Below are 23,550 nucleotides of genomic sequence, written 5' to 3' on the forward strand. Positions count from 1 at the left end.
AGTTAGAAAATGATACTAGATTCAACAAATTTTGCCTAGATCTTATGCTTGTGGAATAAGTTTCTGGATAAGGGAAGTTTAGGGTAAATTGAAAGATTTGGGTAAGTTTAGGATAAACGAATGATAAGTATAGAGGAAGTTGAATGATAAGTGTAATTTTAGGATAGATTGAACCAGACAATTCTATAAATCTGTCTGTCTGTCGACTAAATCACAATTTATCTCTGCTTTTCTAGTTCTTGTGATAAGGTATAAGGCTTTCATATAACACATGGCCCAAATAGTTCATGAAGTAAAGAAAAATGAATAAAAAAATGAAAATCCATATTTTATCGTTAGAAATATAAATCTTCTGAATAGTCATTTTGCTCCATTGATCTTGATCCTTGCAACCACTGTAGGATGAGGCTCTGACATAGATGATAAATATTGATTATTTTATTGATTTATAATAACTTTTGTATCCCATTTCTCAGGCGGTCACTTTGACGTAGTGCAGCTGTTGGTGCATGCTGGTGCTGATATCGATAGCCAAGATAATCGGAAAGTCTCTTGTCTCATGGCAGCATTCAGAAAGGTAAGAAAACTCTTTAACTATTTTTAACAATAATTGGTCTTATGAATGTATTTGAAATATTCAGGAACAACAGTACGAGGTGAAAGTTGGAAATTTAATTAGCATCATTCGACAATAACAGGTTGTTGCTAATAAAAGAATTACCATTTCTGTACAGACTTATCATTTACTGAGGTTTCAGACAAATCTGATGGATCCGAATAATGAAGATTGTGTTGCAGAATATCTTTGTCAACAGAATTCAGATGTATTCGTTCCATGTTTATTGTTCATGAACAGACTGATGTTTTACTATTTGGGGGTTCTTCTGTATTTCTATTTTGCAAGTTTGAATGGAAAAACAACATCATTTGATTGAACATATGTGTAAAGATTTTGTAAGATTTTAAAACAAACTGACGAACGATAAAATTCCTGAGTGTTATTGCACGGAAATACCAATAACGAATTGACCAATGCATTATAGATGCTGGCTTTTTATATTTGTTATTGATATGATTAATTGCAATCGTTTGTAAAACACGGCCCAGATAGGAATGTATTCATTAAAAATACAAAGCATATAACAACTGTTCTGTTAAGTGTTTGTAGAGGATTCTTTGTAGAAGTGTTATTGATTTTCAACCGTTTTATAGTTGTGATTGATATGATCATTTGCAACTGTGTGTGACACAGGGCCCCAGGTGGAAATCTATTCCAAATGCAAAGTGCATAACAGCTTTGATGTTTAATTGTTGTAGAGTGTTTGTAGAGTATTCTTAGCAGAAGTGTTATTGATTGTCAAACTTTCTCCTGTTTTAGGGTCATGTGAAGGTTGTACGGTGGATGGTGAAGCATGTCAATCAGTTCCCATCGGACACGGACAGTATGAGATACATCGCTACCATCTCAGATAGGGTAAGCCATTGAAATCCTTCCTTTGATTGGGGAGAGAAGCCAGCATTTGGTGTTGATATAATGATTTTAGAAACGGGATACTTTTATGAGTTTTGCACAGTTGTAACAGGTGGGGAAATCCATATGTATGTATGAGTATGACCCCTATCTGCTGGAGCTTCCTGAAATGATTTGATTCTTCATATGAATAGACGTAATGCTCTCAGATTATCAGATAGGGTAAGTGGGCCCTATTTCATCAAACTTGGAAAGCTTTAAGCCTTTGGAATCCTTCCTTTGGTGGAGAGAAGCCAGCATTTGGTGTCGGTATAATGGCTTTTGAAGTTGGATCCTGATAGGAGTTTTGAGTGTTTGTAACAAGTTGCCAATTTGTTAACGTATGTACGTCTAACCCTCAAACGGTCCATCTCTGCTTTGTTCTTCATATTTCAAGGTGTAATCCTCTCAAATTATCATGGATTGGGCAGTTCATGGAATGAAATTAACAATTTCGGCTGAAAATATAACCCATCTTCCTCTTTAATAGCAGACTCTTGATTGTCTGCAGAGAATCCATGGAGAGCTCTAGTCTTCCTGGTTATTAGGGAGGATCCCTGAAAATCTAAACATTTTTACTGTGAAAAACTTCTGAAAACTCAACATCTCCTTAATTCATGTATGATTGCTCTATAGGATTGGGATAAGTTATTTGAAAAAAATAAAGAAAATCACATTTCTATACTAATTCTGCTTGAAAGCTTAAAGGGCATATGAACCAGCGGCCTAAATATCCCTACCTCGAGTCCTGAACTACTCGTATCTAGCCAGTTTTATTACCCATAATGCCACATATTCTGAAGTGTAGTCTTGTAATATAGGCCAACTTGAATGAAGGCACACAACTATGCAGTGCATTCATATCACAATAATTATGATACCACGCAGCAAAACAAGCACGTTTCCACTCAAATACCTTTCAGGCTCTAACACCAATAAAATTATTAGTCATTTTACCCTCTATATTAGTAATAGTTATCTCAAAAAGTATATTTTAAGACTAGCCATTTATATCACTCAGTCAATAGGACACAACACAGTGTTGGCCAGTTCACTCCCCCTTTAAAGGTAAATGCTAGTTTTGGTAATGATATCAAAATGAGTTCGTACAGAATCCAATGAAATGACCACCAAAGTGTCTGTTTGTATAAATAAAACGCATGTGCCAAAGGATTCTGGAAGAAATTGTGTAATTGCTGAGAAATCAGCAAATAAGCACAGGATTCGGGTAGAGCGTCGGGCCCGACGCTCAAAGCAATAATTATACACTGTCCCACGTGCGCTTATCTGTGTTGGGGAAGTTCAGTCTGAACATTTTTCAGCGTAGATTTCAAGATTTCACAAAGTTCAGTTTATGTAACTGTACCAGATCTAGATCCTCGATGATATACTGACAATTAAGCCTTGTTTTACAGACTTTTTCGTGTCATGAAATCAGTGTTGACTGCAACTACTGGAATTTCTCTTTAATGCTTACTGATGTAGTTGGGCCTGACATTAGTCATATCCTTGATTATCTGTCTATTACAGGAGGTTCTGAAGAAATGCCAGCAGTGCATGGAGATCATTGTAGTTGCTAAGGAACGTCAAGCAGCTGAAGCTAATAAACATGCTAACATCCTCCTAGAGCAGCTAGAGTCAGAGAAGGTAAGAGATCTGGGCCCCGTCTTACAAAGAGTTACGATTGATCCGATCAATCACAACTATGGACGGCCTGCAACGTCAACATCTATTATTCATGTTTGCTCAAAATATTTTCCAACTATGATGTATATTCATGCATTCATTGTTTTCTTGAAAATTTACTGTGCTTCTCTTTGTTTGCAAAGGACATTGTGCCAATTTCCTCTAGAAAAAATTATGACACTGATGGATTTCCATAGAGTTGATTGGATCAATTGTAACTCTTTGTAAGACGGGGCCCTGATGGGTGTTTCATAATACTGTTTGCAAAGTTACGCGTGACTGGAACATGTTCTTAGTTGCCAAGACAGGATTCAGTCACAACTCAGAGCAACGACTGACCGATTAGGAGCCTGCCTGGAGCTGGAATTTAGGCATCGCCCAACGATTTTTGTAGAAGTCGAGCGGGCTGTAAAGACTTATGGATGGCCGAGCAGTGCCCTGTCCATTACTCAAGGCCAAATCGGGGAACGTTTCCGTTTGGCGTCTGAGCAGTGATCAGCTGACGAACCACCGATTCCTGGTCTATTTCCCACTGGCCACCGGCCTATTTTTAAGTAATCGCCCGGCCGATCTTGAATTCATCGCGAGATCATTGACCGATCTCTGAGCGGCCAGCGGCGGCCCAGTTTCCGCTCGACAGCTTTTAATCCGAGTACAATTTTTTACCTAAATGGTTCAACGGCAACCACTTCATTACGTCGACGCCCAGACGGCGACCACCTGGGCACCAAGCATATTAGGGCCGCGAGTGAAAAGTGAGCGGGCACGCCAAAATTTAACTCCGTGTTCAATCTTGAGCGGCGACCGAGCGATGCCCCAATATTCAATGGTGCCTGGACGGTGACCAGGCGAAATTGGCTAAAAACTTGCCACCTGGTCATCGAGCAGGCTAATTTTGGGGGTTGTGACACCTTAGCATCAGCTACGTGTGTATATATTTTTTAGGACAAGAAGGGATCATCAGTCATATGTAAAGTCTTCTGTAACTTACAAATAGCCACCCATAATCAAGGTTTCTATGATAGTTACCAAAAGACAAAGTTACCATAATTGTAAGTCGTTATGAAAGTGGCCCTTGACAATGGATCCAATCGTTCTTTGTGTGTCAAAAATTTTGAATTTAAAATGTTAAAACACAAGAAGATCATACAAACCCTTGGGAAATTACAATTACCCCTCATATTTTTCCTTTTTTTTTTCGTATTTAGACAAGAGAGGAGAGCCGCAAAATGGCAGCTGCAAAACGGCGCGAGAAGAAGAAAAAGAAGCGAAAGGAGAAGCAGCAGAAAGGAGGACCGAACAACAGCTCGCCGGAACCTGAACAAGAAGATGACGAAGAAGATAATAGCCTCGGGAGAGAAACCAGTGAGTCATATGAAAGTATGTACTTGCATGTCTCTATATATGCATGTGCAATTATGTAATAAGAATAATCAATGCTAATACTTATTATTCCAGTGATTGGCAGGTTTTTGATCTTTTCTCCATGATGCACACAGGGGGGAGGGCACAATGCCCCTCTTTTGAGAGGCACAAATAATATTTTTTAGTGGAATATGGCATGCATAGGCTAGTGAGGACCTTTTTTCTTTTCTTTTTTTTGCCTTTGTTTGTTGTTGGTTTTTTTTGGGGGGGGCTTGTCAAATTGTTCATGACAAATGACCTCGATTTGGTAGTGAAGACCTTTAGGTGCATGTTTTGAATCCATAAGACAATTTTGATATTTCCTTTTAACTTTTTTTTTCTTTGGACAGTCCTGATTTATACATAGGAAAGGTAATTTTTTAACTTTGGAGTATCTAATGTAAACATTTTCTAATTTTCGAATGCTTAGAGTCTTCTAATAGTAAATGTTAGGTGCTATATCAGCAAATATAAACTTTGTAAAATTGTTAAAATTAAGGCAAGCTATTTATGATGTTGTTTGTAGTTGAAGACCTTGTACCACTGGAGCCACCATCAGCCACCACCACAACCACCATCGGTAAGGTCCGTACCAAGGACACCACCACCACCACCACGGCTCGCAACAACGGTCAGTCCATCACCACCACAACCACCACCACCACAGTCAACAAGAAGAACAAGAACAACCTAAGCAGTATCATCACGGCAACACCACAGGGAGGAGGTGGCAGCAGCAGCGCTGTGGTTACCGCCACAACCACAGCCAGTACCACGCATACCACCACGGTTGCAACGTCTACCACGTCCTCGCATAGATCATCTGCATCATCACATGTCATCAACCAAGCCAGCAACAAAGCAGCTCTTCTAACCAACATGAAGGTCATTATAAAAGTCTTCTCAGAAAGCTTTGTCGTATTTTAAATGCATAAATATTGGTAAAAAAATATATAATATGAAGAATGATATTCATATTATATAGATTTTCATGGATTATCAAAAAATACAGAGTTTTAAATGAGTGTTTCAACTGAATGGGTTTTGAAATCACTTGATTAATTAAAAGTGTAGTTAGTTTGTCCAATTGATTTTTGATCATAAGTTTTTGCCCTTATTTCAATTAATTTTGTTTTCATTATTTTATTTCAATTCAATTTTACTATATAAGGTCAGTAGCCAAATGTTAATGAAATGTTTGTGAAATCAAATGTTGCATTTTTGCTTTGTCAAAGGAAATATATATGATATGGATCATGCAGTATGAATTTGAATCCTGTTTATGACTTCTCAGCTATTCTTTGTGTATATATGTAACAATGAAAAACATTTTCTGGTGATTTGTATTGTTTCTTGCCTGTTCAGCAGGAGAAATGTTCCTGGGCTTAGTTGCCATGAACATCCCTTGTGTGCGCCCTATAATTCAGGGTGTTAATTGAATGTGAAGCTCTTGCAATAACTAGTAAATGCTCTTATGATCCAGGCAAAAACATCAAGTGCAAAGGAACACGCCAACAACAAGGCGAACCAGAGCAGGAACATCTCTGCTTCAAGCAAGGAAGAGAGACAGAACAACAAGAACAGAGTGAATATGAATGGAGACGCTAAGGATGGAGGGAAGGAAGGAGCTAAGGAAGGGGGAAGACACGATGAGAAGATACGAGAAGAGAAGAAGAAGAAACGAATGAATATGAAAGAGAAGGGGCAGAATCACACCATGTAAGTAGTAACAATAATGATGATGATATTTTGTTCTTGTTGATATCTGTCTTTATGGACTTTATGTCTATAATCTTAGTCTAGTGGACAAGCATTTTAAAGAATCAATTGCTGCTTGTCACAGTCTGTATTAACCGGTGTGTTGGTAGAGCGTCCGTCTCACAACCAGGAGGTTGGGGGTTCAAACCCCGGCCTCGTCAGACCGAAAGATGTTAAAAGATGGGAGTTGCTGCTACCCTGTTTGGCGTTCAACAATTAAAGGGATAGAGCCTCGTCGATCTGGCGCTGCACAGCGGCTGCCAGGCCCACGATCAATTTGGCAAAACAAATTTTCGGAGTATTTCATTTCTGGTGTCTATTTTGAACAATAAAATATGGATTTTTTTCATGTACCCATTTAACTCTCCTGGGTTGAGTATGGCAAATGAAGATAAATGCCTTGCCAAAGGATAGAGTAGTCTAGATTTTTGTGATGATGGTGCGATAGGATTGTGAACAAACATTCATATAAGAATACCTTATAGTACATTCTTTATCTCAACTTTGCCCTGGCCAGACAGTTGCACTATGCAAAGCGGGCTTGGTCGAAGGATTTCCCTATGGTGCACCAAGTTTACTCTCCCCAGAGATGACCCTATTACAGATTTTCTGATGCTTGTCACAAAAGTCTGTATTCTGGGAATACTAGCCAACTCCCCTTGAAAGCTGATGCTCATGATTTTCAAGGGGAATCCAACCTAGGTATTAAGATATTGTGTGGGGAAAGGAGAAAAATAAATTAAACAGAATAGTTAAAGTTTGAAAGAAATCAGACAAGCAATAAGTAAGTTATGACGTTTTTTAAATTGAGATCCCTGAAACTATGTTAATTTCAAATTGGCAACTTGGTAAGTAAATTATTACAAGTGGGAAGTACAACTTTCCCATAAGCCATGTACTTAATTAATTATACATGATTTGTGGCTTTCTCTCAAGTATCTCTTCCCCGGGGCCGTAATCCAAATATAACCAATGTATCATAATGCTTTATATCCTCATGAAAGTAAAATATAGTTTGAAATAAAACTTTTGAAAAAGTGACAATTTTAACGATTTCATGTATTTGAGTAAACGGGAGAGTAGCCCTTGCCTCACATCACTATGACATCACCAATGCGGCCAATTTGAAGTCTCCATGGGTATAGCGATTACCAATTTCTGCAACTTTTAACAATTCATAACTTTCTCATAGTTCGTCCGATTTTGTCAAAACCACCACCCATGTACTTGTCTGATATTTCTTCTTCCAATTAAAACAACCTTTTGGGGGTGGGAGGATTGGATTCCCTTTTAACCCTTTGCACATTTTCTCTATTTCCTCACATGCAGTAAACATGAGGACCAGAACTCCACCGGTATTGACGGAGGAGGAGGAGGTAAGAAGTCGATGGGTCCTGGAGGAGATGCTGTTAGTCCTAACATGAAGGGATCCTCTATCACTGCAGCTAGCCCCAAGAGAGGACAGAAGAGAGAGGAAGGATGGAAGGAAGTAGTCAGAAGGTAAGCTTGCTCAAATACAACGCATTGTGTGAGGGTAAAATGACATATTTGTGTATATTGTGAGTTGAGTATCAACAAAGGGTTGGGAATCATTTTTTAAAAGGGGTGAGGAAGTAAAGACAAAAGTTGCATTAAGGTAACGCCATGCTATAGAAACTTAGAGTAGAAGTCCCCAGTTTTCCGAATCACCGAAAACGGATTCCATGGAATGTTACAGAAAACATAATTTTTTCTGGCCATATAAATGAATTACAAAAAAAACAGTGCAAATAATGAAAACCCGAAGAAAATTTGATTTGAAAAAAATGCACAAGTACATGTATTTAGTGAAAAATCTGTCCACCAAACCTCATATGTGTTCACCAAGGTTTATCTGTAAGGAAACTTTTAACATGATTTTGAAAAAAGTTATGATTTTGTCCACATAGTCATATGTAGTTAAAGTGGCATTTTGTCAACATGCATTCAGTAAATGTATTTTAGATCTGGGGCCTGTTTCATAAAGGACTTGCAACTGTTGTAATTTTCCATAATGGCAACTACCATGGTAAGAGGGCTCAGCAGCCAATCATAATCAACGTGTCCATGGTAGTTGCCATTATGGCAAAGTTACAACAGTTGCAAGTCCTTTATTAAATGGGCCCCTGATTTCCATATATTTTGAATCAAACTTTGCAGGAAGCACCATTGGAAGAAACTCATTGAATCTTATTTTGAAATATATAAGCATTGCCAAGAACCAGAAAAAAATGATGTTATTAGGACTAAAATAAATAAATGGTGAAAATTGATGTTTCTTTGCAAAAGAGATCTCTCTGCTTTGTCACCGTTTCAGACATTGTGGCCCGTATTCTGAAGTCAGGTTAAACTTAGACCATGGTCTAACTCTGTGCCAAAATTATGGGAAGCCAAAAGTGTCAAAATTTTTATTAAGTTTATTATGTTTACTGTGCTCTTTCCTGATGCATTTATGGTGAAGACAATCATCTATTTATACTTCCTCCACAATTATGAATAATTTGTGAGCCAAATGAGCTGAAATATGACATCTCTACTGTTAGTTATTTATGTAACAATTGGCTATCCATACTTTAACCACAAGTTAAACCCGACTTCAGAATACGGGCCATTGATGGTAAATAAGTTGGATAATAAGCAAATAACCACAGTTGGTGAAGGTGATGGGCAAATTATCACTTGCTGGATGTAGCTATTTGACCGTCACAACAAAACAATGGAGGGGCAATGCACTTTCATATTGCGCAAAGTTTTATACGGGCCATTGATGGTAAATAAGTTGGATAATAAGCAAATAACCACAGTTGGTGAAGGTGATGGGCAAATTACCACTTGCTGGATGTAGCTATTTGACCATCACAACAAAACAATGGAGGGGCAATGCACTTTCATATTGCGCAAAGTTTTACTGCTAGCGTGCAAGTACACTGTGCGCGCGCATCTAGACTCTGCATGATCGTCACTGCAGGTAATGGAGAATGATGGAACCAAAAAATTGAGTGGCAATGACCTCTTTATTTCGCGCATACTCAAACTAATTCATAACGAGTCATGACCCTATGGGCTGAAGTGATCAGCAAAACACAAAAGTTCCGCCATTGCAAGTGATGATTGATGGGGGAAACTACCCTTTATCATGTGACCGACTTCTGGCCAATCCTAAAACAAGATCCTTATTATGCAAAATGTAAATTCAAATAACTGAATTTTTATTAACTTGCATGATGATTTGATATGATATGTTCTCACTGTATCTTGTACAGGTCCAAGAAAGTAACTGTACCGGCCAATGCTATCAGTAGACTTATAGGAAGAGGAGGATGTAACATCAATGCTATTAGAGATGCAACGGGAGCTCACATTGATGTTGATAGACAGAACAAAGGAAATGAACGCACCATTAATATCAAGTAAGTCATTTCATAGGTGTTGTATTTGATTTGGTCTATACCCGATTTGTGTACTTTCCATTTGGTCTCATCCACATGGACTTAGCCTAGTTCTTCTGAAACCAGTTTGTGTACTATGTCAATATTGTCTTATTACCAGTTAGCTTATTTACCATTTTTTTAAATATTCTATTTGGGCTAAACCCATTTGGTCTAATATGCACCTGATCTAATACTACTTGGTCTTATACCGCTTCGTCTATGTTATTAGATAAGTAGACAAAGTTGGAATTACGCCATCTTGGCATTTGACTAAATGCCAATTTAGTCAGAAATTCATTAGAAATTAAGCGGTATAAGACCCCTAGTCAGTTTTAGACCAACTAGATACAAACAGCAATTCCATAAAATAATCAACTTTTTGTACGTCCGACCCCCATTTTTCTCAAGTCTTACTTCACTTCACAAACTGACCAAGTCATGGTCCTTTGAGAACATTACATACTGTCAAAAGAACAAGAAATCAGAGACAGAAAATTTCATGAAGGCCCCGCATATAGCGGGTCATACGTACATATTTTATGGAATTGCCCAACAATTTTTCTGGCCAGGAAAAGAGAATATAACTTTGAGCTGACAATTGGAGTATACAAAATACCACGTAACATCAAATGGTCATGAAATAGGATTCCACTTTTCCTCCTAAAAGTCAGTTTTAATTCAGAATTGATCAATAATCATTCTTGAAACCTAATAGTGATCAACCTTGTCTATTTAAAATGAGTTTTATTCAGAAATTCATTAGAAATTATTGATAACACGCAAGTTTGAACTTTGTCTTTGTAAATCAGGGGTTCAGCGGATGCGACACGTCAAGCCCACCATCTAATCAGTGCCCTCATCAAGGATCCGGATGAAGATCTAAGCAAGCTGGTAGCTAAGATAAAGAAGTCCGTTGCACCTGCTGCTATACCAATCACTATGTTTACATTGGCCTCATCGTCGTCCACATCAACCACGACATCATCGTCATCATCACAGGCTGGGACTAAGAGCAGTACACAGACTGGAACCACAGCGGCCAAACAGGCTACCAAGGTAGGCATCAAAATAGATTCTTCAGTGAACCAAGTGGAAATTAAAATGCATATTTGTTTCCTTTGGAAGTTCTTAAGTATAGTTTGAACCCAAGTTATGTGAATTGTTATGCTGTATATGGGAATGTTATAGACTATATCATACTTTCTGTCCAAATGATAACCAAGTATAGTGGATTTAGCTCCTTTATCTTTCAAACTATCATACAATTTGACCATTTGCTCTATGTCACATTGTTATGTTTGACTTGCTAGTGGAGCCTACCAAAGCTGTAAAGTCAGTATTAGTGAATAAGTTGGCAAATCTTCTGTACTGCTGAAAAAAAACCTGAGATAGATTTAACATGAATATCCCCATCCCCCCTACAATAACCTGAAATGAAGATATATTTTGATATGAGGTTCATATATGCATTGTTGACTTTTGTGAGGATACTGATTAAAATGTGTTTCCTTTATTTCTTTTGCTAAAGATCAACCCATCTAGTACTGCCAGTCACCAGCCTCCGTCATCTAAGCAGAACTCACTACAACCCGGTCATCAGCAGCTTACTCAGAGCCACAGTGCCCCAGCTAACACCCAATACCCAACCCAAATGACAGGAGGCATTCGTCTACCCAAAGGAGTTCAGCAGCACCAGATGGCAGCGCTGGCCCATCAGTGGGGTCGTCAACCTATTGTCAGACCGCCTGTCCCTACAACTATTGCTGCTCAAAGCAGGGTGCCCGATCCCAGCCAGCATCAACAACCACCGCAGCCTACTCAGCAACAAGGTAGAGGACCGATCTCGGTCAATGTAGCCCCTCCTGCAGGAAGTGCACCCCAGCAGGCATCTGCCAAGAGTCCTAGGACCGGTGTGGCACGGCAATTGTTCACCCAACCAACCGGTAAAGCAGTTACGACCACCGTCTCATCCCATCGACCCATCCAGAATGTGGCCGTGAGTGGATCTGGCGGGGTGATGGCCAGCAGTGCTCCGACGCCCGTCGGGACCATACCAGTATCGGTCTCGGCTCAGTCCAATGTCAACGCTGGTACGTTTGCGTCCAAGATATCTGACAGCCGCTCCGGTCTCCTCCACATGCCACAGATGATGATGCCATCGCAGAATCAGGGTATGGGAGAGCAGGTTGGATCAGGGATGCTTCAACAGCAACCTGATGGTAACCGTAGCGCTCCGGTGTCCACAGCTACAGGAGGGTTCAACTTCCTATCCCACATGAACCAGGGTATGAGCCAGAATCCTGCAAATGCTTTCGGCTGGAGTTCCTTGGCTCCTGGAGGTACCTTGAAAGAGGAAGGGAGTGGAGAGGAGAGCAGTTTCCCCAACTCTGAGGAGGCCAAAGCTCCAGGGTACAAACGGCTGTCGACTGGATCCATGCCTGTAGGAGATGCTGGGTTGCTTAGCACAGTCAACAACCTCCAAGGGAATCCAACCAACTACAACCCAATCCATTACATGCATACCCAACATCAAGCTCCACCCCATCCCCATGTTCCATCCAATCCCCACCCTCACTCTCAACAACACCTAAACACCCACCCTAACCAGCACCCCCACGTCCATCCAATAGAGCGACCGGACGTCGTCTCTGCATCCATGGCCCACGCCAACCTGTCCCACTTCTCACCCATCACCAACCCCCCTGCACCTTCCCCGACCCCACCTACCGCCAACGCCTCTCCAGGGACGTCTCCAAGGTCTGGTACCACTAGCCCCAGTACCTCTGTAGCCTCTCAGGATAGGAAACTACCACGCCCCATTGGGAACGAGCGTAGAGGGCAGCAGACTCATCGCCGTACACCTGTCGGGTTCGCTGATCTTCCTTTCACGTCTGCAGGAAGCATCTGGGCCCATCAAGGTAAAGATCTCATTGCTCTCTTGCCTTCAATTTCATCCCTATCTTTATCGTATTTCATTGCACCTTTTCACCAAGAAGAAATTAGGGAAAAAACAAACAATACTATACCATTTTGCACTTGTACTTTTTTGTTATAGCTTTACTTGATAGCTTCACCTCCATGTATGTTCTGCAATTTATTTCTATGAAGTTCATGGTATTAAAAGACCTTATATATTCCTTCCTTGCATCATGTTCATCTTTTTCATTCAGGAATAAGTTTTAAAAATTGTTATCATAATTATATCCGTTCTATTTTCTGATAACTCACTTTCATTCCTGACATTTTACGTGACATCATACTGTCCCAACATAATGTTAAATGCAATTGCTTTGTTATCTGAATATTGGGCAAACATTTCTATTTCATCCTTGTTCTTTATGAAGCTGGTGATGTGAACTGGCCCAATGCTTCAATCACTGTTGATGATATGGTAGTGAACACTCCAGCTGCCCCTATACAGAGACCCATCAGTCGACCAGAGAGTTACCACGGCCAACCTATGGGCGTACCTGTGGTAAGTACATATTTGTAATTCATCTATTTTGATCGTTTTGTGTAGACCTTAATTTGTGTCTTAACATTTGTGCATATCTTATGAGGATGGTGGCAGGGTTTGTAGTGGATAGTCTTATGAAACACACCAGCTGCAGTACAGACCTTGAACTTTGTCCACAAGATGTCTTGACATTTTTGCATATCTTTATGAGGGTGGTGGAAGGGTTTGTGGTGGATGGGCTTTCCAACCACCCGGACCGTGTTCCACAAAGTTTTGCGATTGATGATAGAGTGAATATGAATAATAGATTGATCATAATTAGCCTTATGCTACAGTCAGACCGATGAAACCGATTCCTAACCGACCGATAATATGTCATTGGTAATAACGTAATAGCTTTGATCGGGCTGGAATTGGTTTTGCTGGTGTGACTAGCATTCTGATTATTTGCTAATTTCTGTTTTATGGGGATTAGAGGATTTACAGAAGACGTAATAACCAAATTCAGTAGGATTTAATCATCCTCAAACTTCTAGGCCTCATTTCCTCAATGAATGTAAGATCAGAGACCAATCATGCTCAGGAATTAATGAGGAAATATCCAATGATCTTTGATTGATTTCTTCAAGTTTAATATTGAAAATTGGGCAACATCAGCTACAACGCTCAACTTGAAATGAGACCATTGGGCAATTTCACAAAGCTGTTTGTAAGTTACCAAGAGTTTACAATCAACTGGTAACCCTTTCTTGTGCGAAATGCCAAAATTTTGATTTTTGTTGATTTAGCTTCCAAGGAGGGGTCCACGGTTCTTAAAGTCATTATCAAGTTATTTCTAGAGCTGTGAGTCACATAAGAACAGCGATATGAAATAGCCACCATTGTAGGGTTTGATACGACTTTGTGTTGAGCGCTGTCATCGTCTCAGCTCATCTGCAGCAACTTGGGAGGAATTTGTTGACCGATGACTGTCAGCACTGACTCAATTTGAGATTGATGATTGGCTGAGAAGCGCTGAACTGTCAGAGAATGCCGAATGGTTGGTGCTGACGTGATGTGGTCTCCTAGGCCCTGTAACACAAAGGTTAGCGGTTAATCGCTAAATGAAATGGCCTATCAAGATCATCCTTGCATGCGCACTTTGCTCAGTAGACTGACGTAAGGACCAATCAGAATTGCTCTTTCAAATGAATTGCTAACCTTACTGTTGCAGGACCCTGTTCCCTTCTCTCAATCCTCCATCACTAACAACATACTTCGGTCACCGATTAAGAAGTTTCTGACATTAATCTCTGTTCTTTCTTTCAGGGGATGTCTTACAACAGAGAGATGTCTGACCAACAACCCCACCCCGGTGGATTGCCCCCTACCAACCACCAGCCCCACCCAGGCAGTCTACCCCCTGCACAGGCTATGCCCTATACCGCCCCACCCTCCATGGGTAATGGGGTCTGGACACCTGCTATTTCAGCCACTGATAACATGGATAACAGCCAGGTAAGATCCTTTCAGAGGAAGTCTTCCACAATAATCCATCTCTTTCATTGCTTGAAGAGGAAATGAAAATAGTTGTAGTAAACATTGATTTTATGAGAAATTCTGCAAAACCAAGGTTTTTTGTCACTATATCATCATAGATCTAGATCTATGGTCTAGTGGTTCTGACTCTCGTCTCTCAAACAGAGGGTCTTAGGTTCGAATCCTAGCGATGGCGTGTTTTCCTTCAGCAAGAAATTTATCCACATTGTGCTGCACTTGACCCAGGTGAGGTGAATGGGCACCCGGCAGGATGAAATTCCTTGAATGCACCGAGCACCGGTGATGGTAGCTGGAGCTAAAGCTGGGGTAATATTAGCAAGCGCTTTGTATCCTCAGGCAAAAGGCGCTAAATAAATCCAGCTATTATTATTATTATCTTGCCCTTTTACTAACTCAAATCATGAAATCTAAGCCGAAAAGTAATGATCCTGAAGATCACCGACAAAGAGAACCACATGTGGGACAGTGAATTATTATTATTGCTTAAAAAAGGCCTAATGTCATACTCAAACTTCATGCTTACAAATTTCTGTCAGAATATTTTGCACATATTGTATGTATTTATACATACACTTGGGTGGCCATTTGATTGGATTTTGTACGGAATGATTTTGAAGTCATAACCACCATTGGCATTTATATTTAAAATCTAGGCCGGGGTATTTTGGGAGTTCATATGGCCGGGGGGGGGGGGGGGGGGGGGCCTGGGAGGCCCCCCCTTGAGATCTCGGCCGTCGACCGCGCGATCGCGCCGAAAATTGGCACGCAGGTTGTCTGGGATATAATCTACAAAATTGTATAGTAATTTATTTCATGCGAATTGTTATTAAGTAATTATGCTAATTTATGCGTAATTAGTATGCAAAATCATACTTTTCCCTCTAACTCCCTAAATAAAGCTCCAAATGTTCTAATCTTTGGCATAGAAACTCTTTGTGGTAGTCTTAGCAAGGTTACATGAAAAAAAATTGTGATATCAGATCACTTTCTTATGTATTACATTGTTTTTTGCAATTTCTTATGTATTTCTTTGTGTTTTGGACCCTTTGATTTTCATTGTTTTTTCAATGAAATTCGTTGGGGACTCTTCTAAGATCATAAACAGCATAAAATACATACATTTAGACCAGCAAAACTAAAAATAATCATACATTTATGATTTTTGGTTGAAAACATAATTTACATTGACTTTGTACACGAAATCACGTTTTTGAGCAATTTTTGGTCTGACATGCACTTACATAACGTTGCGTAATTTTGGAACCGCGTACCCAAGTCAGACTGCAGGTCCCAAGAAAGTGGCTTCTTTCATCCAAGTGATATTCACGACTTGAGATGTTTTGCATATTTAATGAGCTTGATGCGGACCAAAACACCTCTTTTCATTCGGTCATTGCTGCTCTAATTGTGCATCGAATTTCATGAATTTGGTACCATTGTAAAGAAGAAGAATCATTCTTTCAGGTCATGTGTTTGGATTTATTCAAAGATTTTGTAATATAGGTTAAAATTTTGATCTAAAATATGCTACAAAATAAATATTTTCACCTGACAAAAGCTGCTATTTTCACACTTTATTTTTGTTTGAGCCCAAATGATTTTTATATCATGATAAAGCTGAATATGTATACTTTGAAATGATATAGGTTTCAAAATAAGAATTGGTTTAATCGGGTCAAGATCACACTTTTCATTTGCCAAGTACATAAAGCAGCTTGAAAACAAGAATACTGCACTCTGATTGGTCAAAGAGACCGCACACTGGCAAATTCCAACGGTTCCAGTGCCTGGGTTCGTGGGAAGGTCACACTTCCCATGTGGAAGTCTCCTCAAATACCCCGCGCCTGTTGTTCTGTGAATCTTATCCAGCCAATCAGAACTCTGGATTTCATGCAAGTACAAAATTTCAGAAATCTCGTCTTGTTCCTTGGTGGGAAAAGTGTGATCTTGACCCGATTAAAAGGTGCTGCATATCAAGAGTGGCATTGTGAGAAAGTACAGAAGTTCAGCTTTATGTTGATATAAATATCATTGAGGCTCAAAATAAAAAGTTATGCACAATTTGCAAAAGAAAACAGAGGAAGAAAATTCAGTTTTGAGGCACATTTTCAGACCAGAAATTTACTTATTTAACAAAATATTGTATACAAAATAAATGACCAATATGAAAGAGTAACTTTTACTCTATCTGATGGTGCAATAATATTTCATTTAACTTGAGGTTAAAGCAGGTAAATTCTTAGAGAAAGAAAATCTCACGAATCACGAGATTTTGCAAGGAGGAGGATTCAGCCACGAGATGATTTGGATGAATCTGGCCTCTTTGCTCATTAGCATAGGGACCTGCGGTCTGACTGACCCGGGTGACGCAAAATTGGTCTCAAAAGTTGCACAAGACTTGAAAGTAAAAAGTCAGCGAGCAGCGCGGTCAAAAAAATTTGCGCGGCGAAAATATTGCGCGACTCGTTGAGGGGGGGCCTCAGAGGCCCCCCCCCCCCCCCGGCCTAGATAGGGTTAAAGCCCATCTTGATCTAAAAAAAGCTGTTTTCTTGACACTAGTTAAATTCTTTTATAGCTATTATTTTGAAATGATGTTTGAGATTATTTTAAAACTCTTGAACTTCAGAGAATGACAGAAAATCAGATTTTTTAGAGCTTTGGTTAAATGGTCATATGATATGATATGAATTATAATTAACTGTTGGTATTCGAAATTTATAAAAGTGTAGTGGATCTTTTAGTGTGTAAAGCTTTGCTTCAGGGTTTATGATATGAATTAGACTCCAGCATTCTCTATCCTTCCAATCTTCCAAGAATAAGAGAAGAATGCCTGGATATCATGTAATCTCATTGATACTATGAAATTAGTCATGATCATTGAAACATTGCAAGTTACACTTCAACGATCTCAGAAAAGTCAACAAATCTGCATTATTGTATTAGTGATGTGTAATCAGTCATCCAAGACTTATCACAAATTGCAACTAGATGAAAGACAAAAGGCTATTTTTTTCTCTTTCATATGATGTGTGTTTAATTAAATTTTTAGGGAGAGGTTAGGAATTTTTGTTTATTTTTTGCATGGTTCATCTTCTGTTACAGTGTTATTATTAATATATTGTGCACAAATAATTCCTTGGGCACTATATTTTATTTACTTCTAATGAGAGTGCCATTAATATTTAAAAAAAAACATTTTTTAAAAGATTTTTAGAACCATTCAATGTATGTTTTCTTTTTGTGTTTTTCTATTATGACTACCATAGGGTTGGAGAATGTGGAATCCGCCTTCGATGTGATTGACATCAACTTTGAGATAAATTCATTACCCTTCATCATTGGACGGAACCCAAATCAATCTCGTATAATCTTATTGGATGGACAAGAAAAGCTCAGATGCTCGGATCATCAATTATCACTGCTTAAGTTCTCTTTTTTTTGTAGATTTTTCTGTATGTTTTCTTGTCACTGTAGTTAAATTCTTTTATAGCTATGATTTTGAAATGCTTTTTTGAGATGATTTTAAAACTCTTGAACTTCAGAGAATGACAGAAAATCAGATTTTTGGGGAATTTGGTCAGAAATTTAGAAAGGGCTCGTTTCTCCACCGATTGGAGTTACAGAAATGTTGTGGAGAAAAAAATAGCAATGGCATGGTTTTCAGAATTATGATTCAACCAAGAGCTAAAATATTTTAGGTTTGTTGTATCTGAAATTCAAAACATATAATCAATCTTCTTTAGAGAAAAAAAAATGTGACTGTGTTTCATTTCGACACTTTATACAGTCAGTGAGCAAACCAAGTATACGCTTAATTTCAAGAATTGAAGCTTGTTTGTTTTGAGGAGACTGTTCTTGGTGGATTTGTATTCCGTTGTCATTCTTAACTGCTAAGTTTAGAGATTGAATGGAAGTGCGCTATTTAGATAAATGAAATATACAATCGCTCATGTGCTTTATCTTCAACTACTTAATCCTATATCACTGATGTCGATGTAGGATAGAATCAATATACTGGCTGTGCATACATTATGCTCTCATAACTTCAACTGCACTTGCAAGCACTTTCAGCTCTTCACTTTAAAAAAAATTCTTTAAATTATATGGTCACGGCGCGAATGCAGTAGTCTAGCGTTTCATTTTCAGATGTGAATGTCTGGTTCATTGTCAGTCATATTGAAATGATTTTGATAGTAGCTTCTCTTGGAGAAACAACAGTTACCATCTGCTTTTAGTGATAGGTAGAAAGAAGGAAGGCCTGAGTTTTTTCTGCTGAAGACTGATACATATGTGAACTGATCATCATTGTAGAAACCAGCTCATTTATTTTGCTGATAAAGAAATTTGCGCATGGTGAGATTTGCGATGATATCATGTAACTGGTACGAGCATTTGTGAATCACAATTATTATTTAATCTTTTCTTAGTCATCAATGTATCTTCTGTTGGCCATGTTCAGTAAGTTGCATGGTACCTAAATTTTCATTCTTTTTATCTCCTTTTCTTTCAATTTCTCATGTTTCTGAAAGATAAAGCAGTGTTATGGGATGTTTTTAATCTAATACTCTCATTTTGTTATTAATATTGAAATTAGATGAACTGTGATGCAATTATCTTCTTAAATGAAATAAATTTTTCAAACCCTCACAGGTTTTCTTTAAAAAAAAATAAAGTTCATTTTTTTGCAATGAAGTTTAATTAAACTTGGTTTAACACACATGTAACCATATATACATGTTGAAAACCTGTTGTTCCAAAATAAATCTTCCTCAAATTTTTGTTCTTGGATCTGTTTCATGAAGGACTTATGATTATGGTAACTAACAGGGCTCAGCAGCCAATCAAGATCCAGATTTCCATGGCAGCGACCCTTCTAGTCATTCTATATAAAACAGAGTCGTGGTCAAATTTTAGATATTCCCTTTTTGAAATTCCCATCTAATAGGTATTCTAATGTAGTTTTAAACGTAAACATTTTCTTCATTTACCTGTTAATAATAATTTGAATTTGATGTACGTACCCTTCTTGAGAATATTTTGTGAAATCAGTTTGAAACTGAATTGGGTGCTTATGAGAATTAATTGGTTTCACTGTTGAAGTAACACAAATTCTTTGATTTAAAAATCAATTTTCAAGAAATCAATTTGATCTGTGGAACATTTAGAGACGTAGATCAGATGTATGAACCGCTGTATAAAGGCGGAATAGTAGGATTATTTTGAAGTATGTCATTGAATAAGGATAGCAGTTGATTAACTATCATATCACCATTATGTTCTTATTGGCATCATTATCCTCGCTTCGGAGGGTGATGATATTAAATGATATTAGGAAGAGACTTTGAAAATGAAGAAGGCATCCATTAGACTCATTTACTATTATAGTCTCTGTTTCATCCATCTCTTCATTTTTATTTTGCATCAGAAACAGAGGTACACTATCAAGCATAAGAGTGTTCAAATTGAGTATTCCTTTGCACTCAGCAATGTTGTGCATGATATTGATAAGTCCTCTGTCATTCATGACTAGATTAAGGTGGCCACGTTGAAGAGCGTTGAATGGCCAGGTTTTCATGATTATTATTATTTGACTTGCTTGAATATCACATCGTGATGTGTTTCTGTCGACTTTAGTAAGATAGAGATACAATTAGACTTGAAGTGAGGAAAGTATTTAGGATAGTAAAGTACTGTCTTAAAAACAGAGCACAAAACTTTTCAAAACAGAAAAGCTGTGAAGACGAATAATGCATTTGATAGAGGCTCATATGACCTCTGTTGGCATGATTAGTCTGGGTTCAATGTGTTATCTATTTTCTTTTCTGAGAAATTGGTAATCACTTTTAATAGTGTGAGTTGTTGGTACGAAAATGCACACATGTCAGCCCCTCTGTGCTTTTTTAGTGAAAGCCCCCCACTAGAAAAGTGGACTAGGCCCTTTTATTTTTGTCTCCTTCAGTTGTCGGTATAATACAAAGAAGACGAAAAGGCTTGGTGTTTAGTTTGTGTTGGTGTGGTGGTGTAGCATTTCATGACTAGAAATAAAAAGAGTCTGGATCAAGCCTAATTTGTGGTGGGTTAGGCTTGCCATGCCAGTCGCTTCATCCTGATTGAGACGATGACTGTGGCGTGTATGTTACCAGATGAATCAATGATTAATTTCAATTGGACTGTACTGTCAAGACTAGTTGGAGCTAATTTGTGGTGGATTAGACTCTGAACAATGTCTTGCGGAATCAAAGAGAAGAAATGGTTCAAATATTCTCCCATTTAACTGGAGAATTTCTTTGCTAGGAGTATTGGTGTGGTATATTATCTTTCTTGGGTGTGAGGTTAATTTTCTTTGAATAGAAGCCGAAAGTGAATGGAGTATTCGCATGTAGCTCGCACTCCCTCATATACCTACCCTACGTATTTAGGAGTATTTACTATTGTCATTTTACCGTATAATTATACCCAAAGTAGTACAAACTCTTGTTGCCTTTATTTTTTTTTTTTTTTAGTAGAACAAAAAATGTTCCCCTACTCCCTTTCGTATTGCCTTTTATTTGTTCAATCATAATTTAAATTAATCTTTTTATTGTTGCTTTTCTGTATAACTGGAGCTCATATTTAGCAAAATCAATAATGTGTCGTCGAAGCTGCATTTCTGATGGAGAAATTAAATGAAAAATACACCATTGGAATTGGCTCCGAATTGTTAATTTTGTTCCTCGGACATGATCATGCACGCACACATAGCTTGTGCAAGTGTAGCATGTTGTCGATATAGAGGAGGAGTTGAATCCAAACAAAACCAGTGTCAAAACGTTTATTCATGCTAAAAACAATGTGTTCTACCCATTAAAACATGAATTACTACAGTAATCATTTCTGATTTGTTTCATCTCTTTTTTTCCGTTTGTGTTATCTTTCATATAAAATTTTCTGGTCATTATTGCTAATTCGGTGGATTCACAATACGTTGCGCTTTCCTGTCGGTTGCAGCGGAATGGCCAAGAATCACAATGCCTCATGGGAAAAAGTCGACATCAAAATTATTCTCTGTGGCGCACGCTTCATGCTGCACTGACTGGCTTGCATAATGCTTAAAACTGGCGTCCAGGAGGTAGGAGAAAAAATTTGCCGCATATTTCTTCTCAAAATTCTTTCTCCGCTTCTGCCATTTTTGAAAGGCAGACTAGGCAGTGCAGTGGATGGTAAACACACGCACGGTAATATTAGAGTACACTAGCACTGTGCGCTGTGCTTCCACTTTTCAAAACGGAACTTCCTGGAATTTACTCTGAAAGTTCCTGGAATTTTCCGAATGTTCTCCAGTCTTCCATAAGTTATAATTCTCTTCCTTACACAAAAAAATGAAATATAGGGCCCAGTGCAGTAATTGAGCCAAACATTTTGAGGGGGCGAAACATGCGCAACGGGCAAAGTTTATAAAGAGTTGCGAGCGAGCAAAAAATTTGACATTTTAATAAAAAAGATCAAATTTTGTGATAGATTTTGACATAATATTTAGAAAACAATATCATTCCCGAAAATGATAACTTCCTGGAATGATCCTGGAAAATAGCAAAACTTCCTGGATTCCAGAAAGAGTGGAAGCACCGACTGTGCGCTGCCTGCGACTGCAATGTTGACCCCAAAGTTAGAAATTGGCCTCTCTGCTGCAACTGATAGGTGGCGCACCATATTGTGAATCCACCGAATTGATTAATTTGGTTACAGAGAGTGGAAAGGGTTTGATCTATCAACAGAGGAGCACATCTTTCATAAATTCAAAATTAATCTTCTTTTGTTCCTCAAATTGGCAACAAACATTCATTTTATATTTATTTTCATACTTTGCAAAAATAGAATACCCTTTAACAAAAGAGTAATAATAACAAAAATAAATGAATGGAAATGTTGCCAATTTGCATTTTTAATGAGTGATTTTTTTTCATGGTGTTGCCAATTTAGAGTGCATAATGATTAGCTCAAAGGTAAAGGGTTTTTGTCTCACCTGCATAGCAGAGTGAGACTATAGGCGCCGTTTTTTCCGACGGCGGCGGCGGCGTCAACACCAAATCTTAACCTGAGGTTAAGTTTTTGAAATGACAGCATAACTTAGAAAGTATATGGACCTAGTTCATGAAACTTGGCCATAAGGTTAATCAAGTATCACTGAACATCCTGTGCGAGTTTCATGTCACATGACCAAGGTCAAAGGTCATGTAAGGTCAAAGAACTTTGGCCACGTTGGGGGTATTTGTTGAATTGCCATCATATCTCTATAAGTGTATTGGTCTAGTTCATAAAACGTGGAAATAAGAGTAACCAAGTATCACTGAACATCTTGTGCGAGTTATAGTAGTTTTCAAAATCAGCACTGCTGCTATATTGAATCGCGTGATGCAGGTGAGACGGCCAGAGGCATTCCACTTGTTATATAGGAACGACACCATATACTGTACTGGGAAAAAGTATTAATATCTTCAGTACATTTTTCTCTGTTTGATAATTATGGCCCGTTTTCTGAACTTGAGTTTAATTGAAATTCTGGTCTTAAGTTGTGGTTTAACTATGGATAGAGAATTGTGACAGGTATCTCTTGTAAACTGGGTTCCAAAAGAAACTGATCAAACTTTACAAGGGCACTGCACAAATTCTACTCAGTAAATATGAACCATGTTTTTACACAGGCTACCAGGTAGCTTCAATAATCTTGACCAAGCACATGTCAATAATTGAGAGCACAGAGAGGTTAT

At 38.4% G+C, this 23,550-nt stretch overlaps 1 protein-coding gene across 4 annotated transcripts in view; it reads left to right on the top strand.

Annotated features, from left to right (window-relative positions):
- The window catches only part of LOC129282036 (ankyrin repeat domain-containing protein 17-like), a 43,739-nt gene extending 22,069 nt beyond the window's left edge, over positions 1–21,670 (top strand). For 2 of the 4 annotated variants that reach the window (XM_054917971.2, XM_054917973.2), the window contains exons 18-30: positions 477–577; positions 1,379–1,474; positions 3,041–3,157; positions 4,405–4,576; positions 5,127–5,485; positions 6,084–6,319; positions 7,688–7,858; positions 9,640–9,786; positions 10,617–10,863; positions 11,336–12,725; positions 13,152–13,282; positions 14,573–14,761; positions 18,070–21,670. In XM_054917971.2, the coding sequence (XP_054773946.2) occupies positions 477–577; positions 1,379–1,474; positions 3,041–3,157; positions 4,405–4,576; positions 5,127–5,485; positions 6,084–6,319; positions 7,688–7,858; positions 9,640–9,786; positions 10,617–10,863; positions 11,336–12,725; positions 13,152–13,282; positions 14,573–14,761; positions 18,070–18,102 (3,389 nt within the window). In that variant the 3' untranslated portion in view covers positions 18,103–21,670. The remainder of the gene's footprint in view (positions 1–476; positions 578–1,378; positions 1,475–3,040; positions 3,158–4,404; positions 4,577–5,126; positions 5,486–6,083; positions 6,320–7,687; positions 7,859–9,639; positions 9,787–10,616; positions 10,864–11,335; positions 12,726–13,151; positions 13,283–14,572; positions 14,762–18,069) is intronic. The other 2 variants (XM_054917972.2, XM_054917974.2) reach the window with 1 other exon arrangement.
- Positions 21,671–23,550: the final 1,880 nt, after the last annotated feature.

Source organism: Lytechinus pictus, chromosome 18 (assembly GCF_037042905.1).
Source record: "Lytechinus pictus isolate F3 Inbred chromosome 18, Lp3.0, whole genome shotgun sequence".
In the NCBI taxonomy this organism is placed as follows: domain Eukaryota; kingdom Metazoa; phylum Echinodermata; class Echinoidea; order Temnopleuroida; family Toxopneustidae; genus Lytechinus; species Lytechinus pictus.